A 20,196-nucleotide genomic window follows, 5' to 3' on the forward strand; every position below is an offset into this window, starting at 1 on the left:
AAACACCATCAAATGTCTTTATTAAGTCGAAGTTTTACCATGTAAAAATTTAGGTTTGATGAAGAATACCTACCAGTTTCATCTGAAATAACTGGCAAAGACACCAATTATTATATTGGTGTTGGTCTCTGTATGTTTGCTGCTGTTAATGCCGGCGTCGTATCTATTCTTTCTACTAGGCTATCAAGGTAATTATAAATTATAAATAAATTATAAAGGCTAGAATCAAAAAAACGCCATTTGTCTTAGTCCCAGCCTTCTTCATTTTTTTTTATAAAAAAAGAGCTTAATATCCTGAATTGTTAGAAGTAACAGCGACAGCGGTACTAAATTTGCAAATTGATGCGCGAAGCGTGCAATTTTTATTAACACCCCTTAAGTATCAACCAAGAAAATTTAATGATGTCTTGATGTTTAATGAATAATTGATTCATATATCAGTATTGGAGTGAGTAACAATCTGCTGATGGTTTCTGCTGGAGCATTTGAATTCATCTTATCCTTTGCTTTCCTGCCTTTACTGACAAATAGGATAGGTTGGCTTTTTACATTTTATAACCTGCGACTGTTGCGTTGTCGAGAAGGTAATAGGTTGGAATCTCGGTCTGACACCGCGTATTACTAAAAACGTTAAAATAGTTCCTACTGATACTATGGCAAATGCATGACATAAATAGTTAGAGAAGTGGGAATGCCTTGGACCAAAACAGGCGCAACTCGTTACAATTCACAGTTAGGACTTTCAGACAAGATTCGTGCTATCAAAGGGCCGATAAATAAGATCTCTATGCATAGACGTCCAAGCTTTTTTTGGGGGGGTAAACAATTTGAAGGGGGGGGGGGTAAACATTTTTATTACCCCCCCCCAAAAAAATTTTTACCCCGGGGGTAAAATTTGCTTGGGGGGGGGGGGGTAATTACCCCCCCTGAAATCTGTTGGCAGGGGTAAATTTAGTTTACCCCTCCCCCAAAATTTACCCCCGGGGTAAAATTTTGGGGGGGGTATTTACCCCCAAAAAATTGTTTGGGGGGGGGGGAAATACCCCCTCCTAAATGGTTTGGGGTGCCTACGGCACCCCCAGGGTAGGGGTAAATTTTAAATGGGGGGGTAAAACGAAAATTTTTTTGTCTCTATGTATCCTGCCCTCAAAGGCTAGCCGAGACTCTATACTTAATTTATTTTAGTCTTGGATTTTATCATTTATTAAAGGAATTGATAATTACGGTTAATATTTTGACACAAAATCTATGAAATCTAAATTAGCACTGATAAAATCTAAAATCTATTTTCTATCCAATTTATGATGCGACCAATTTTTATCTGTTTTATTCAGATTGGGGGTAGGGGCAAGGGTAAAGATGTAAATTATACTGGTACCCAAAGCTGTATAAACATGCTCCTTTAATGTGTTAACTCAAAAACATAAGATGTTTTTATTTAATCTTGATTTCTGGTTAAGACCAGAAGTGTCCAAACTTTTGATCCAATAACTTTAATCTACAGACAAGGAAATTTTATTAAGCATTTTTGGAGATGAACATGCAATTAATCGTACACTTTCTTATCCCCGAAGAACCCTGGTTTTATCTGTTTTTGTTTTAGTATCTGGAATAAGCCTGGGACAAAAGAGCGGATTAATGCTGCCCTTGTCAGTGGTTCTCACAACTATTGCATTCTGGTTCATAACTTTGTCTCTTGATAAAACAAGGTAAAGAAGTAATTTAAAGGGTGTTAAAAAAAACGATCGCTTCACTCTTTTCGATATAAACCCTACAGTTATGTCAAAAACTATCAAAAATTGGCCCAATTCATATCCAAGCAATGACAATGAGAAAACACTATTGGATTTTGATTTCTACTCACCTCCCCTGAGCACTACAGCTCGATTCCTAGCCCTTGTGGAGAATTGCATATTTTGTTACAAATTTTTACAGTTTGTATTTTTTTAAAAAGAATAAACTGTCTAAAGTACTTTAAAACCTGTATATAGAATCAATTATGTTCTAAGTTTTTGATGGGGCCTATAAAGACCTTTCTTTGGACGCCTTAACCCGATTTCTAACTCAATCCTTGCCAATTTGGCATCAATAAGACAGACCCACCAAACATTGAGACATGAAGGCTCCGTCTTTTAAAAAAGAACAAACAGTCTTAAGTACTTGAACTCTTGTAGATAGTCCCCATAATGTTTAGAATTTTGGGGTATAGTCCTTTCCATGACATCGCTCCATATGGGGCGATGATTTTCTATAGCTCCTTCAAGGAGCTATAGCATAGCCTCTTATCATATGGAGCGATGTGATAGCCCCTTTTAAGGAGCGTTCATATCGCCTCTTATGATAAGAGGCTATGCTATAGCTCCTTCATGGCCTCTTAATAGCTCCTTTGAAGGGGCGTTAATATCGCCTCTTATGATAAGAGGCTATACTATAGCCCCATGATGGCTCCTTCATAGCCTCTCCATCGCCCCTCCATAGTCCTTTACCTCCAGTGCCCCTTCATCGCTCCTTCATCGCCCCTACATCGCTCCTTCATCTCTCCTTCTTGAAATTTATATTAAATTGTACTTTGATGGCCCCTACATCGCCCCTACATCGCCCCTACATCGCCCCTACATCGCTCCTTCATCTCTAATTCTTGAATTTTATATTACATTGTACTTTGATGGCCCCTACATCGCTCCTCCATCGCCCCTACATCGCTCATACATCGCCCCTACATCGCTCCTTCATCTCTCCTTCTTGAAATTTATATTACATTGTACTTTGATGGCCCCTACATCGCTCCTCCATCGCCCCTTCATCGCTCCTCCATCGCCCCTACATCGCTCCTTCATCTCTCCTTCTTGAAATTTATATTACATTGTACTTTGATGGCCCCTACATCGCTCCTCCATGGCCCCTTCATCGCTCCTACATCGCCCCTACATCGCTCCTTCATCTCTCCTTCTTGAAATTTATATTACATTGTACTTTGATGGCCCTTACATCGCTCCTTCATCTCTCCTTCTTGATATTTATATTACATTGTACTTTGATGGCCCCTACATCGCTCCTCCATCGCCCCTACATCGCTCCTCCATGGCCCCTACATCGCTCCTTCATCTCTCCTTCTTGAAATTTATATTAAATTGTACTTACTTTGATGGCCCTTACATCGCTCCTCCATCGCCCCTGCATCGCTCCTCCATCGCCCCTTCATCGCTCCTTCTCCAAATTTATATTACATTGCAACTTGATGGCCCCTACATCGCTCCTTCATCGCTCCTACATCGCTCCTTCATCGCTCCTTCTCCAAATTTATATTAAATTGTACTGTGATGGCCCCTACATCGCTCCTACATCGCCCCTTCATCGCTCCTTCTACAAATTTATATTACATTGCAACTTGATGGCCCCTACATCGCTCCTACATCGCTCCTACATCGCTCCTACATTGCCCCTTCATCGCTCCTTCTCCAAATTTATATTACATTGCAACTTGATGGCCCCTACATCGCTCCTACATCGCTCCTACATCGCTCCTCCATCGCCCCTTCATCGCTCCTTCTCCAAATTTATATAACATTGCAACTTGATGGCCCCTACATCACTGCTACATCGCTCCTCCATCGCTCCTACATCGCCCCTTCATCGCTCCTTCCACAAATTTATATTACATTGTACTTTGATGGCCCCTACATCTCTCCTCCATCGCTCCTCCATCGCCCCTTAATAGCCCCTTACCTTAATTTATATAAAAAAGCCCCTACATAGCCTCTCCATCGCCCCTTAATAGCTCCTTACCTTAATTTATATAACATAGCCCCTACATAGCCTCTCCATCGCCCCTTAATAGCCCCTTATCTTAATTTATATAACAAAGCCCCTACATAGCCTCTCCATCGCCCCTAATAGCCCCTTACCTTTATTTATATAACAAAGCTCCTACATAGCCTCTCCATCGCCCCTTAATAGTCCCTTACCTTAATTTATATAACATAGCTCTTACATAGCCTCTCAATCGCCCCTTAAAAGCCCATTACCTTAATTTATATAACATAGCCCCTACATAGCCTCTCCATCGCCCCTTACCTTAATTTATATAACATAGCCCATACATAGCCTCTCCATCGCCCCTTAATAGCTCCTTACCTTAATTTATATAACATAGCCCCTACATAGCCTCTCCATCGCCCCTTAATAGCCCCTTACCTTAATTTATATAACATAGCCTCTACATAGCCTCTCCATCGCCCCTTAATAGCCCCTTACCTTAATTTATATAACATAGCCCTACATAGCCTCTCCATCGCCCCTTAATAGCCCCTTACCTTAATTTATATAGCATAGCCCCTACATAGCCTCTCCATCGCCCCTTAATAGCCTCTTACCTTAATTTATATAATCCTTACCTTAATATATATAACATAGCCCCTACATAGCCTCTCCATCGCCCCTAAATAGCCCCTTACCCTAACTTATATAACATAGCCCCTACATAGCCTCTCCATCGCCCCTTAATAGCTCCTTACCTTAATTTATATAACATAGCCCCTACATAGCCTCTCCATTGCCCCTTAATAGCCCCTTACCTTAATTTATATAACATAGCCTCTACATAGCCTCTCCATCGCCCCTTAATAGCCCCTTACCTTAATTTATATAACATAGCCCTACATAGCCTCTCCATCGCCCCTTAATAGCCCCTTACCTTAATTTATATAGCATAGCCCCTACATAGCCTCTCCATCGCCCCTTAATAGCCTCTTACCTTAATTTATATAATCCTTACCTTAATATATATAACATAGCCCCTACATAGCCTCTCCATCGCCCCTAAATAGCCCCTTACCCTAATTTATATAACATAGCCCCTACATAGCCTCTCCATCGCCCCTTAATAGCCCCTTACCTTAATTTATATAACATAGCCCCTACATAGCCTCTCCATCGCCCCTTAATAGCCCCTTACCTTAATTTATATAACATAGCCTCTACATAGCCTCTCCATCGCCCCTTAATAGCCCCTTACCCTAATTTATATAACATAGCCCCTACATAGCCTCTCCATCGCCCCTTAATAGCCCCTTACCTTAATTTATATAACATAGCCTCTACATAGCCTCTCCATCGCCCCTTAATAGCCTCTTACCTTAATTTATATAACATAGGCCCTACAAAGCATCTCCATCGCCCCTTAATAGCCCCTTACCTTAATTTATATAGCATAGCCCCTACATAGCCTCTCCATCGCCCCTTAATAGCCTCTTACCTTAATTTATATAATCCTTATCTTGATATATATAACATAGTCCCTACATAGCCTCTCCATCGCCCCTAAATAGCCCCTTACCCTAATTTATATAACATAGCCCCTACATAGCCTCTCCATCGCCCCTTAATAGCTCCTTACCTTAATTTATATAACATAGCCCCTACATAGCCTCTCCATCGCCCCTTAATAGCCCCTTACCTTAATTTATATAATCCTTATCTTGATATATATAACATAGTCCCTACATAGCCTCTCCATCGCCCCTTAATAGCCTCTTACCTTAATTTATATAATCCTTATCTTGATATATATAACATAGTCCCTACATAGCCTCTCCATCGCCCCTAAATAGCCCCTTACCCTAATTTATATAACATAGCCCCTACATAGCCTCTCCATCGCCCCTTAATAGCTCCTTACCTTAATTTATATAACATAGCCCCTACATAGCCTCTCCATCGCCCCTTAATAGCCCCTTACCTTAATTTATATAACATAGCCTCTACATAGCCTCTCCATCGCCCCTTAATAGCCCCTTACCTTAATTTACATAACATAGCCCTACATAGCCTCTCCATCGCCCCTTAATAGCCCCTTACCTTAATTTATATAGCATAGCCCCTACATAGCCTCTCCATCGCCCCTTAATAGCCTCTTACCTTAATTTATATAACATAGGCCCTACAAAGCATCTCCATCGCCCCTTAATAGCCCCTTACCTTAATTATATAACATAGCCCCTACATAGCCTCTCCATCGCCCCTTAATAGCCTCTTACCTTAATTTATATAACATAGCCCCTTCATAGCCTCTTCATCGCCCCTTACCTTAATTTATATAACATAGGCCCTTTATGGCTCCTGTACAGCCTCTGTAATTGTATTGCCCCTTCATTATAGAAGGTAGGGCATTAAGGTAAGGAAGGAATGTGACCCTCTACAGTTTTAAATTTAAGTTTTAAAAGGATGACAAGGATGACAACATTTATAAAAGCAAAGCTCTGAAACGATAGAAAAAAGTTTAATGAACATTAATAATGTAGAGTGTCAGAACTGAATAGTCAGAACATAAATTTAAAATTCGAAACAAAATTGTAAGTAAATTTATTGAGAAATTGCTTACATGCAGGAAAATGCTTAAGGACGTACTCACATTTTTTGGACTTGATTATAGATATGATTCGCTTATAACATTCTATTTTGTTGTCCTAGGAATCAGTATCCCAGAAATCAGATTAATCGGATAATTTTGATACATAAAAATTTGTTCTAAGTTAATAATTAGTATGCTTAAAATGGACGTACGGATATTCTGATAATGATTATAGACTTTCTAAATCGTACCTTTCTACTACAGGAATCACATGCCTAAATTAACAAAAATAGCTAACCGTTACAGACGTACGGACTGATCCTTAATATAGAAAAGCTTTGCTTTTAAAAAGTTAAAAAGATTTTTTGAGGGGATGGGGTAATATTTTTCTTGGGGTGAATTTTCTGGGAGGGTGGAGATACCCTCCCTCGAAATAATTATAAACCCTCTATGAACTTAAAAGAAGCTTCACTGTAAAGGAGAACCATATAGGTTCAGCGGTTAGCTTTTCTACAGACAAAAAAAAGATTACTACTTTATATAATAGGTTATGAAAAAGGAAAAAAAGCAAGATAACAAGGATAACAACATTCACAAAAGCAAAGCTCTAAAATCAGGAGGTCAAACATAAATTTTGTTAAAATTAGCATAAATCTATAATACAAAGTAGAATGATGTCTGTCCATCAATCTGTCTGTCTGTCCGTCTGTCTGTCCGTCTGTCAGTCCTTAAGATCTCGGTAACCACTGGACCGATTATATTCTACTATTCAGGGAATATACCTACTGGTCCTGTGGTGGTTTTAGGCTATTTTCTTGGGGGGTGGGATACCCCCAACCCCCCCAAAAACAAAAAAATCCCCACCCATTTTTTTTTTGCTGAAGATTTTCTTGGTCCTATTACGAATTTCGCCAAAAAAAAATTTTATCACCTCTTGGGGCAAAGCCCCTAGAGGCTAGGGGCGAATCTGCTAGTATAGAATATAGTAAAAGGGCATAATTTTATTTTTAGTATTTGATTATAATACTAAACCTTGTTGTCCTAAGAAACATTACTCCAAAACCCAGATGAATGGGACAATGATATTATACAAAAAAAATGGACGTACATACTTTCTAGTAATGAATATAGTATTGTACCCAACTGTTATAGAAATCATTCTGCAAAGTTTGAAATCGATAGGATATTTATAACATGTCTAAATTAAAGAAAATGTCGTCAAACCGTTTGGACGTACGGACGAACCAATCCTTACTATAGAAAAGTTTCGCATTTAAAAAGGAAAATTATAATGAAAATATAATGAATTAATAAAATAAATATAAATAATATAATAACATAATGAAATAAAGAAAAAAGAATAAACTAAGAGAATGAAATTTTTTAGTTAAATAGAATATTGAATAAGGATCATATAATGGACAAACAGACAAAGTAAGTTATAGAGCAGACTTTAAGAGAATATGCTATTACTCAAAGATTATCACGAAACCTAAGTCTTTTGAAGCATAATTGAGAGACAGACAAAATAATTTATAGACTGGATATACATATGTCATGGGAATATTCACTAAAAATCTCAACAGTCTATCTTTAACAATAGCAGAGAAAACCACATGCTTAACTTAATGAGAAGAGCAATGACGAAAGGACTAACCCTAATTGTAGAAAAGTCTCTCTTTTAACAAAAAAAGTATTTTTTTGGTCTGAAGCTTAAAAATTTCATAAACTGACTAAATTCTCCATTTAAGGGAAGCTTCACATAGGTCATGGGATGGTTTTTTGCTTTTTCATTTTCAGATTTAAGCCCCTAATTGGTTTAGGCTATTTTTCTGCCTCCTTACATTAAAAAGAGCGCAGCTGCAAGTGAATAAGAAAAGAGAAATATAAAAGAAGAATACATATTATCCTATTATATAAAGTAGTAAAACATAAACAAACGTTGGAGTGGACAAACCTAGGAATGGGACAATCGTCGGAGTGGACATTGCTTATGTAAAACGCAGGAGTGTCTTTTATTTTATTTATAAGATAAAAATCTTTCAAAACAAAAAAAAATCTTGAATATCTTTTCTCACAGACTGAAATTTTAAAATCAGTCTAACAGTTTTCCAAAGTAGGTAAGTTCTATCGAAAGGCAAAGGTTTGAAACAGATAGAACATTTCATTAAACTAAAACATATTTTTTTCTCACATTGTTTACAACTGTCAAATATGTTTTTTTATATGCCTAACCCCTGCAGGGGGCTTATTTGTATATTTATATCTTAACCTAACCTAACCTGTGTAGAAATAACTAAACAAATGTTGTTGAAACCTAATTTTTAAGATATTATAGACACTTCTGCGTTTTACTTATATAATGTCCACTCCGACATTTGTCCGAAACATCCTGCGTTTGTCCACGTTAGTAAGGCTTTCTGTTCTGAAACTTAAGATCTCAATAACTACTAAACAGATTGGGCTTTCTATTTCAGGTAAGCTTAATATTTGTCTTGTAATGGCTTTAGGCTATTTTATTTTAAGTCGAGGGATGGTTTTAGGCTATTCTATTTTAAGTCCTGGGAAGGTTTTAGGCTTTAATTCATTCCCCTTTGAATACAGAGCCAATAGATGCTGGGGGCGTAGCCGCTAGTCGATATACAAAGTTTTTTTTGTCTGTAGCAAAGGATCTCGTTTGCTGCTAAACCGATATGATGTATGTCTGTCTGTCTATACCGTAGGATCTTGCTAACCGCTGAGTCCTGAGATGATTTTAAGATAGTTTATTTTTTTTCCTTATAATAAAATAACAGGATATTTGTCCATAAAAAGCGAAGCAATATCTTAATTTTTGTTGTTGGAACTGTTATTCAGTTGATTATACCAAGGATCTAAAGGAATAAGACAATGGCCGATAAATTTTTATCCATCCCTAATAACGATACACAAAATTGCAACACTACAACCAAAATATGACAAAAGTCCCCAAAGTTTTGAGCCAACGAATAAGAAAACTTCATTATAAAACTTTGGAGACTATTGTAAAAATTGCCTAATGTTTCCTTTCTCCCTGAGATTATACAGACTATCCTTAAACTAATATTTACATTAACGTAACAGGATGTTTATCAGTATCAACTGAACCGATATGCTTCTCCTTTACATTGAAGCTTATTTTACTCGCAGGAAAAGTTTTCATTTTGGGGAGGGGACCAACACTTTCAGCCCCCGGAAGGTATCACTTCCCTTAAATTCTTAACCTTCCCCCTCCCCCCCCTCTCCACCACATCTGTTCATTAAAGTACTCCTAGGGTCATCTATGGGATTAGCCGTTAGTGACTTAAAAATAATTCAAGTGCAATGATATATTTACCAAATTAATACGATAATTTTGTATACATTTTTTATGAAAAAAATTATTTTGCCAAAGGCAGCCAAAAAATAAGCAGCAAATATTTCAAAAATGCTCTGATAATCAGAGATCTACAGGGATAAGACGATTGTCGATAAAATGATATATATACATATATACAGTGTGTTTTTTTATGAGAAATTTTTTGAAAGCAATTTTACCTTACTTATAGTTATCAGAATTTAATGATTAATGGCTTATTCTCTTCTTTTTTATAACCTTTAATAGAAAAGCAAAAAATATTTCAGTTTTTATTCAAAAAGTACAGTAAATTAAAAAATTTAAAACTTAGGTGTCAACATCTAAAAATGGTTTTAGTGCATTTTTCTTATAATCTACCTTTGCAAGAATGGCTGCAAAACGCTTCAAAGTTGAGATATAGAGCTAAAAATTTATATAGATACTATTTGTGACATGTACTAGAACATTTTGAAATTTGAAGGCCATATCTCAACCAGGGAGGGAATACTGGCCCCCCAATGTACTCCCTCCATTCTTGGAAAGGGTAGAAGATTTGAGCATAAGAAAAATGCGCTAAAACCATTTCTCGTATTCATTTGAATCCGGTGGATAGGAACCGGTTCTCATCCATACGAAAAAACTATGTCTAGCATCGTATTATATCCAGCTTTCTACGAATATAGATATGTACAATCATAAGATTAAACCCAGTTTTAATCTCATAATTGTACTTTTTATATCCGCGGAAAGCCGTTTATAATACTATGCGAGAAATAACTATTTTAGATGTTGACACCCATGTTTTGAAATTTTGAATTTACTGTACTTTTTAAATAAAAACTGAAATATTTTTTGCTTTTCTGTTAATGGTTATAAAAAACGAAGAGAATAAGCCATTACTCATTAAATTCTGATAACTATAAGTAGGGTAAAATTGCTTTCAAAAATGCTCTCATAAAAAAAAACACTGTATATATGTATATGTATGTTTATATATTAATTATTCCCATTGATGATTCACAAAATTACCCCTTATTTAGTTTAGAATTAGTGGTTGAAACATTTAGACACTCAACTTAATGAACTAAACAATCACAAAACAATAAAAAGTCCCCAAGGTTGTTAATCTAACGAATAAGAAAACGGTATTATAAAACTTTGGAGACTAGACAGCACTCTTGGATAAGCCAACTTATAACACTTTGGGAACTATCCTAATCCTCCCTGGCGAAATGACAATGAGATTTTTTGGTAAATTTGTGGCAAACTTTATTCTTAATAAATTAGCACTTGCCAAAATTATACTGGAGAGATATTTCATTGAAGAATAAATCTTTTTTTTTGCCCAAACTTTTCGTCAGCCAATAATAACAGATAAGTTAAACATTGTAAAAATAATATAGTAACTTAACTCGAGTTGTCAACGGCAGAAATTAGGTCCTGAGATGGTTTTAGGCCTGGAAAGGTTTATAACAATTTTATCTGTATTTCTTAAAATAAATTAACAGAATCTTTGTCTGTATGTATAAATGTCTGTCTGTACCGAAGGATCTTGCTAACCGCTGAACCAATATGGTTCTCCTTTACAGTGAAGATTCCTATAGGTCCTGAGATCGTTCTCCTTAATAGGGTAGCTTCTCATAGGTCCTGGGGAGGTTAATAACTATTTTATTTTAATCCTTATAATAAAGTAACAGGATCTTTGTCTGTATGTATGTAGAGGCTATGTTATATAAATTAAGGTAAGGGGCTTTTTAGTGGCGATGGAGGGCTATTAAGGGGCGATGGAGAGGCTATGTTATATAAATTAAGGTAAGGAGCTATTAAGGGGCGATGGAGAGGCTATGTAGCGGCTATGTTATATAAATTTGCTATTAAGGGGCGATGGAGAGGCTATATAGGGGCTATTTTATATAAATTAAGGTAAAGGACTATTAAGGGGCGATGGAGAGGCTATGTAGGGGCTATGTTATATAAATTAAGGTAAGGGGCTATTAAGGGGCGATGGAGAGGCTATTTAGGGGCTATGTTATATAAATTAGGGTAAGGGGCTATTTAGGGGCGATGGAGAGGCTATGTAGGGGCTATGTTATATATATTAAGGTAAGGATTATATAAATTAAGGTAAGAGGCTATTAAGGGGCGATGGAGAGGCTATGTAGGGGCTATGCTATATAAATTAAGGTAAGGGGCTATTAAGGGGCGATGGAGAGGCTATGTAGGGCTATGTTATATAAATTAAGGTAAGGGGCTATTAAGGGGCGATGGAGAGGCTATGTAGAGGCTATGTTATATAAATTAAGGTAAGGGGCTATTAAGGGGCGATGGAGAGGCTATGTAGGGGCTATGTTATATAAATTAAGGTAAGGAGCTATTAAGGGGCGATGGAGAGGCTATGTAGGGGCTATGTTATATAAATTAAGGTAAGGGGCGATGGAGAGGCTATGTAGGGGCTATGTTATATAAATTAAGGTAATGGGCTTTTAAGGGGCGATTGAGAGGCTATGTAAGAGCTATGTTATATAAATTAAGGTAAGGGACTATTTAGGGGCGATGGAGAGGCTATGTAGGGGCTATGTTATATATATTAAGGTAAGGATTATATAAATTAAGGTAAGAGGCTATTAAGGGGCGATGGAGAGGCTATGTAGGGGCTATGCTATATAAATTAAGGTAAGGGGCTATTAAGGGGCGATGGAGAGGCTATGTAGGGCTATGTTATATAAATTAAGGTAAGGGGCTATTAAGGGGCGATGGAGAGGCTATGTAGAGGCTATGTTATATAAATTAAGGTAAGGGGCTATTAAGGGGCGATGGAGAGGCTATGTAGAGGCTATGTTATATAAATTAAGGTAAGGGGCTATTAAGGGGCGATGGAGAGGCTATGTAGGGGCTATGTTATATAAATTAGGGTAAGGGGCTATTTAGGGGCGATGGAGAGGCTATGTAAGGCTATGTTATATAAATTAAGGTAAGGGGCTATTAAGGGGCGATGGAGAGGCTATGTAGAGGCTATGTTATATAAATTAAGGTAAGGGGCTATTAAGGGGCGATGGAGAGGCTATGTAGGGGCTATGTTATATAAATTAGGGTAAGGGGCTATTTAGGGGCGATGGAGAGGCTATGTAGGGGCTATGTTATATATATTAAGGTAAGGATTATATAAATTAAGGTAAGAGGCTATTAAGGGGCGATGGAGAGGCTATGTAGGGGCTATGCTATATAAATTAAGGTAAGGGGCTATTAAGGGGCGATGGAGAGGCTATGTAGGGCTATGTTATATAAATTAAGGTAAGGGGCTATTAAGGGGCGATGGAGAGGCTATGTAGAGGCTATGTTATATAAATTAAGGTAAGGGGCTATTAAGGGGCAATGGAGAGGCTATGTAGGGGCTATGTTATATAAATTAAGGTAAGGAGCTATTAAGGGGCGATGGAGAGGCTATGTAGGGGCTATGTTATATAAATTAGGGTAAGGGGCTATTTAGGGGCGATGGAGAGGCTATGTTATATATATTAAGGTAAGGATTATATAAATTAAGGTAAGAGGCTATTAAGGGGCGATGGAGAGGCTATGTAGGGGCTATGCTATATAAATTAAGGTAAGGGGCTATTAAGGGGCGATGGAGAGGCTATGTAGGGCTATGTTATATAAATTAAGGTAAGGGGCTATTAAGGGGCGATGGAGAGGCTATGTAGAGGCTATGTTATATAAATTAAGGTAAGGGGCTATTAAGGGGCGATGGAGAGGCTATGTAGGGGCTATGTTATATAAATTAAGGTAAGGAGCTATTAAGGGGCGATGGAGAGGCTATGTATGGGCTATGTTATATAAATTAAGGTAAGGGGCGATGGAGAGGCTATGTAGGGGCTATGTTATATAAATTAAGGTAATGGGCTTTTAAGGGGCGATTGAGAGGCTATGTAAGAGCTATGTTATATAAATTAAGGTAAGGGACTATTAAGGGGCGATGGAGAGGCTATGTAGGAGCTTTGTTATATAAATAAAGGTAAGGGGCTATTAGGGGCGATGGAGAGGCTATGTAGGGGCTTTGTTATATAAATTAAGATAAGGGGCTATTAAGGGGCGATGGAGAGGCTATGTAGGGGCTATGTTATATAAATTAAGGTAAGGAGCTATTAAGGGGCGATGGAGAGGCTATGTAGGGGCTTTTTTATATAAATTAAGGTAAGGGGCTATTAAGGGGCGATGGAGGAGCGATGGAGGAGAGATGTAGGGGCCATCAAAGTACAATGTAATATAAATTTGTGGAAGGAGCGATGAAGGGGCGATGTAGGAGCGATGGAGGAGCGATGTAGCAGCGATGTAGGGGCCATCAAGTTGCAATGTTATATAAATTTGGAGAAGGAGCGATGAAGGGGCGATGGAGGAGCGATGTAGGAGCGATGTAGGAGCGATGTAGGGGCCATCAAGTTGCAATGTAATATAAATTTGGAGAAGGAGCGATGAAGGGGCAATGTAGGAGCGATGTAGGAGCGATGTAGGAGCGATGTAGGAGCGATGTAGGGGCCATCAAGTTGCAATGTAATATAAATTTGTAGAAGGAGCGATGAAGGGGCGATGTAGGAGCGATGTAGGGGCCATCACAGTACAATTTAATATAAATTTGGAGAAGGAGCGATGAAGGAGCGATGTAGGAGCGATGAAGGAGCGATGTAGGGGCCATCAAGTTGCAATATAATATAAATTTGGAGAAGGAGCGATGAAGGGGCGATGGAGGAGCGATGTAGGAGCGATGTAGGAGCGATGTAGGGGCCATCACAGTACAATGTAATATAAATTTGAAGAAGGAGCGATGAAGGGGCGATGTAGGAGCGATGGAGGGGCGATGTAGGAGCGATGGAGGGGCGATGTAGGGGCCATCAAAGTACAATGTAATATAAATTTGAAGAAGGAGCGATGAAGGGGCGATGTAGGAGCGATGGAGGGGCGATGTAGGGGCCATCAAAGTACAATGTAATATAAATTTGGAGAAGGAGCGATGGAGGAGCGATGAAGGGGCGATGTAGGAGCGATGTAGGGGCCATCAAGGGACTAAGATATATATAATAGTGAAGGGGCCATGAAGAGGCGATATTTTATTAAATAGCCCCTTGGGATAAGAGGACATATCATTACCTCTTTAGAAGGAGCGATTATGGAGCGATAAAGGATCATTTAATCGCCTCTTAGGGCAAGGGGCTATCAAATCGCTCCTTTCAAGGAGTCATAACATCGCCTCTTGTTATAAGGGGCTATTAAATCGCTCCTTTCAAGGAGCCAATACATCGCCCCTTGTCATAAGAGGCGATCAATTAAAATCATCGCCCCATATGGAGCGATGTCATGGAAAGGACTATACCCGAATTTTGGATGGGGCATGTCAAGATCTTTTTATAGACACCAGGTTTCTAACACAATCTTAAAAATTTTGGCATCAAAAAGAAAGATCTGTCAAACATCAAGTACTAGAGAGACCCGTCGTGTCTCAAAGTTTGATGGGTCTGTCTTTTTTATGCCAAATTGGCTAGGATTGAGTTATTAACCTGGTTAAGGTGTCTATAGAAAGGTCTTTACATGCACCATCAAAAACTCTGAACATTATGGGATCTATCTACAAGATTTCTAGTATTTAAGACGATCTGTTGATTTTAATCTTCTCCACAAGGGCTAGGACTCAAGCTGTAGTGCTCAGGATAGGTAAGTAGAAATCAAAATCAATGTTTTCTGATAGTCATTGCTTGGACATGATTTGGGTAATTTTTTGTTAGTTTTTGACCAAAACTTAAGGATTTATATTGAAAAATGTGAAGCGAACGATTTTTTTAACACCCATTATATCATTCTAGATGGCCAATCATACGCAATAATTCGTCCAACTAAACGAATTTCTAAGATATGTTTCTTTTTAACCACTAAGTTATTGGGTCGCTAGATTTTATATATTTATTGTTAAATCACCCATCGCTACTGTTTATATTTATAAAATAGTCTTGACTGCAAATTGTTGAAAAATGTGATTTTAAATTGAGTCTATAATTGTTGAGTTATTGGATTTGGCAGCAGAGCTAAAAGTTTTTTTTTGTTGTGCAATAGATTTTCATATACATCCACCATGTATTGCTGTAAAGTTTGTTTCAAAATAATTTGGTTAAGTGGATTAATGTCATATTATTTACGAAAAGGAGGTTGGCCTTATTTTAGGCTTTTGCCCTATGAAATAGTAAACTTGATTTTATTTTCAAAATTTAAAAAAAACTAAAAGTTTTAAATAAATTGATATGATTTATATTATTTTCAGAGATCCAACCTTGATAAACATGTTGAGAGCTTCAGAGATTATCCTCAGTTTTATCACGGAATCCATCTACCACAAAAAGTTGCCAGAATATCTCAGTGTAATAGGTAAAACAATGTAATATTACCTCTTTTTAGTAACAATCATACCTAAAAAAGTTAAAAATGGTTCTAAGATGTTCACTGTTGGGGGGCCAGGTGAAAAAAGTTTATTTTGGTGTTATGCAAAAATTACATTGCAATTGTTTCAAGTATGTCTAAAAACGTCCTTTGCTAATTTTAAAATCCAACTAAATCTAATTTTAGAAAATTTTAAGCTTGAAAATTTCAAGTTCAAATTTCATCCCCTAAGAGCTTACACTCATCAATAATAAGAAATACAAATATTCATATTTTTAAGTTCTTTACAACTTTGCTTTTATAAAGTCTTTCATAAAAATACTCTATATATGATTTATTTAAAGCTGAATTTCCGTGACCAGCAAAGCAGCTGATACAAATGGCCATTGATTAACTCCTTTCAGGAGTGGTTTTATTAATAACTTTATAGAAGCAAACTTGTTCAAAATTTTAAATATAAAATCTTTGCTTTTCTTGTTATGATTGTACGGTAACTTTAAGAGGATGAAAATTGAACTTAAAATTTTCAAACATTAGATTTAGTTGGATTTTAAAATTTGCAAAGGGCGTTTTTAGACGTACTTACTGATGCAATAGCAAAGTCATTTTTGTCTAACACTAAAATAAAATTTTTTCATCTGGCTCCCCAACAGTGTAGGGGTAATGCCTTGGCCCAGAACAGGCGCAACTCATTATCATGCAGTTCGGTGTTAGTTAACCTAAAGCCCCGGGTTGTTGGACAGAAAAGGAGAGATATGGTTCCCTTTAGTTATCCTTATACTAAAGTAACAGGATGTTTGTTTGTCTGTGTGTTTGTACCGAAGGATCTCGCTAACCGCTGAACCGATCGGGCTCTCCTTAACAGGCTTTTCATAGGTCCCGGGAAGGTTTATAACTATTTTGAGGAAGGGTACCACAACCCTCCCAAGAGAAATCACAATAAATCGAAATTTTTTTTTTCTCGCATAGAGACTCCTTTGTAACATTGCAAGGTATCGTAGAAACTTGCATATTATTTTTTAGAGGCCTCTAGGGGCGTAGCCGCTAGTTCAAAGTTAATGTGTCACATACAGCAGGCTCGCCAGTAAGAATTTCTCGGTTACTATTAAAACTAGATTATGGATTCCCCACACACAATTAGTGGTTTAAATGTTTGGTCAACCAACTTAATTGACCAACAGATCAAAATTTAATAAAAATTCCAAAATTTTTGAGCCAACAATTAAAAAAATGTCTAGAATTAACAACATTTTCATTAATTTCAGGATCCATGATTGTGCTAGTATGTGTTCTTCTTATGACAGTCCACGATAAAATCTATGATTCTTGTACACAAAATATAACAAAAACCGTCAACAAAAAATCAAAACATGGGGATCAAATAATTGAGAAAATATAAATTAACTTGCTTTTAATATTAAAACTGAACAAAAATCAATAATATTATTTTAACCTCAAACTATTTTAATTTGTAAAAAAAATAATTTAACTACAATATTTACAAATTGTATTGTATGTAAACCTTATTTTAATATCTGTAAATATTTAGTGCAGTTCACGGTAACGGTAAAATGTTTCTGGTGACCGATTATCTTCAAAATTTATGAACTTTAAATGCTGCTAGCTGCCAAACGGCTGACCGTACGTGTCATGCCCGCACATCATTTTAAGCGGCTTAAGAAGTCCTTTCAATCTGGAATAGCTAATAACCCAATGATGGATAGAGAAAGCTTCGCTAAAGTAAAAAAGCATAAATTAAGTATTTTTTGTGCATTTATGTGCACTGTGTTATTACTATACCAGATTATTTGTAGGCCTTCTTTTGTGGTTAAGATTGTGTGCGTACATAATCTATACTTTGCACCGTTTTGCCGTTAGCAGCTTTTAAAGTTAATAGATTTCTTGTGATAATAGTTACCAGGAATATTTAACCATAAACACTATTTAATTTAAACATTTTAATACAATTTACTATACTGAAGATGATATAAATAAGCTGTGATATAAATATTCATGTGTTTAATATGAAGTGAAAACTTTTAGTAAATTTCTAATGTATGTATTAGTTGTATAATACACATTTAAAAATCAATAATTGTTTATTTGCATAAAAATTGAGCACAAGTGTAGCATTTTTTATTCGTCCGTCTGTGCGTAAGTAACGGATAATAATGTATGCCTGTTTAAGTTGTCCACATGCATAAGAAGTTAAATCTTTTGATGCGAATTCTAGTACCAGTAAGATCTGGAAAGCGTAGCAACATTATAATCATTACTAGAAAGTAAGTATGTCCATTTAAAACATGCTAATTCTTTAGCTTTTTTTGAGAAAAAAAATTGTATGATATAATTTATTTATTCATCTGAGTTTTATAACAATGATTCGTATGACAACTAGGTACAATAGTTAAAGCAAAGCATTATATATTTACTAAATTAGCAACAAGAATATGTAATTTTGTACCCTTGAATAAATATTGTGTCCACTAAGTTTTTACTTTTTACACTCTAAATATTTTTTATCGAAGCTTTGCTTTTATCAATGTTAAAATCTGTTTCAACTTAAAATTTATATCAGGTACCTGCGACCGTGGATCTACACATAGTGCTATTCGCTCGTCGTCAGGGAGGTTATACTTTCGAATCTCGACTCATGAACACGTCATAACTAAAGACAATAAAATGGTTCATACTGCTGGTACGTCAGATGCGTGACATTTTAGAGCAGGGGAATTGTCTTGGCTCAAAACAGGCACAACTCATTACCATGCACAGTAGGGTGGGTCGATTTTGGACATTTTTTTTCTGAGACCAAAGCGGGGATCTGCAAATGATTTCTATGAGTTTAATACACCTCTGGATGATTTAAAATGTATTCTAAGTCTTAAAGCCGCTGACAATCAGACATACAATTGTATAGCTATTTGTAAAAAGGTGTCAAAAATTTATTAAATCAGAACTATGGCTTCATGTTGCTCCCAGGAAAGGCATTGAGGAGTAGAATCAGGAACTTTTGACCATTTCAAAAAATCTTGTTCCTAGCCTGAAAAAATCTCAAAAAAACTTCTACAAATTGGACAATTCTCAATAAATCCTAAAAATGATGTTTTTTTTAGTCATTTCTATGGCTAGGGACGAGATATTTTGAAACGGACATAAGTTCCTGATTCTACTCCTTAAGCCTTTCATGGGAGCACCATGAAGCCATAGTTCTGATTCAATAAATTTTAGATTCGCATTTACAAATAGCTATACAAATATTTGTCTGGTCATTGGTAAAAGATTACTAAATAAAGGGTAAGGAAGCAAAATATGACTTTGACTGACTTATAGTGGAAATTCATTATCAAACTGGGGAAATGCACAAAAAATATTTAGCCCTCTAGCACTAATAGGAACAGAGATAATAAGTGGAGAGGGCTTGAATGTCATCTTTGCATATTTTTAATTAATGAAATACATTTTTAAGTGGTGGAGTTCTAAAACTCAATTTTTTAAAATTCTTTTTCGGTCAGATATTTTATTTAAGTTAGTTTTATCTGTTGCATAACACCTCTTTCTCTAATTCCGATATGAACCCGCCATAATGCACAGTTAAGACTTCCAGAAAAAGGTCGTGTAATCAAATTGTTTGTTGTCTTAAGGACGTTTGATTCAGGTGTGATTCAAAGACACACTAAATTGTTAAATTCACAGAATTTATTTAATAATAATATAGTATTAGTTTTCTTTAAAATATTCAATAATATGCTATGATACAATAAGGTCCTACGACAAACGCAGGAGTCCCATACATTGGAGTTGAAACTTAACCTAACCTAACCCATTTTAGAACATCTTATAGGTTTTTTAAATGCCTAACCCCTGCAGGGGGCTTATTTGTTCATTTATATCTTAACCTAACCTAATCTTTATAGAAATACTTAACAAAATTGATATTTTAACACTCCTGTGTTTGTCCACTCTGACGTTTGGGACTCCTGCGTCTGTCCTGGAACCTACAATAAGATAAAAATAGTTTTTCTTGGTTGTTAAACTATTTTATTTTGTAAAAAAAAATAATTTAACTACAATA

The 20,196-nt window shown here is 36.5% G+C and overlaps 1 protein-coding gene across 1 annotated transcript in view; it reads left to right on the forward strand.

Moving 5' to 3' along the window:
* LOC145332729 (uncharacterized) overlaps positions 1 to 17,580 on the forward strand; it is a 29,040-nt gene extending 11,460 nt beyond the window's left edge. The window contains exons 10-14 of the mRNA XM_080177773.1: positions 54 to 188; positions 442 to 536; positions 1,604 to 1,709; positions 16,006 to 16,109; positions 17,387 to 17,580. Coding sequence (XP_080033899.1) covers positions 54 to 188; positions 442 to 536; positions 1,604 to 1,709; positions 16,006 to 16,109; positions 17,387 to 17,520 — 574 coding nt within the window. The 3' untranslated portion in view covers positions 17,521 to 17,580. The remainder of the gene's footprint in view (positions 1 to 53; positions 189 to 441; positions 537 to 1,603; positions 1,710 to 16,005; positions 16,110 to 17,386) is intronic.
* The last annotated feature ends 2,616 nt before the right edge of the window (positions 17,581 to 20,196 follow it).

This window comes from Acartia tonsa, chromosome 11 (assembly GCF_053477335.1).
Source record: "Acartia tonsa isolate MP-2025a chromosome 11, ASM5347733v1, whole genome shotgun sequence".
NCBI lineage: Eukaryota > Metazoa > Arthropoda > Copepoda > Calanoida > Acartiidae > Acartia > Acartia tonsa.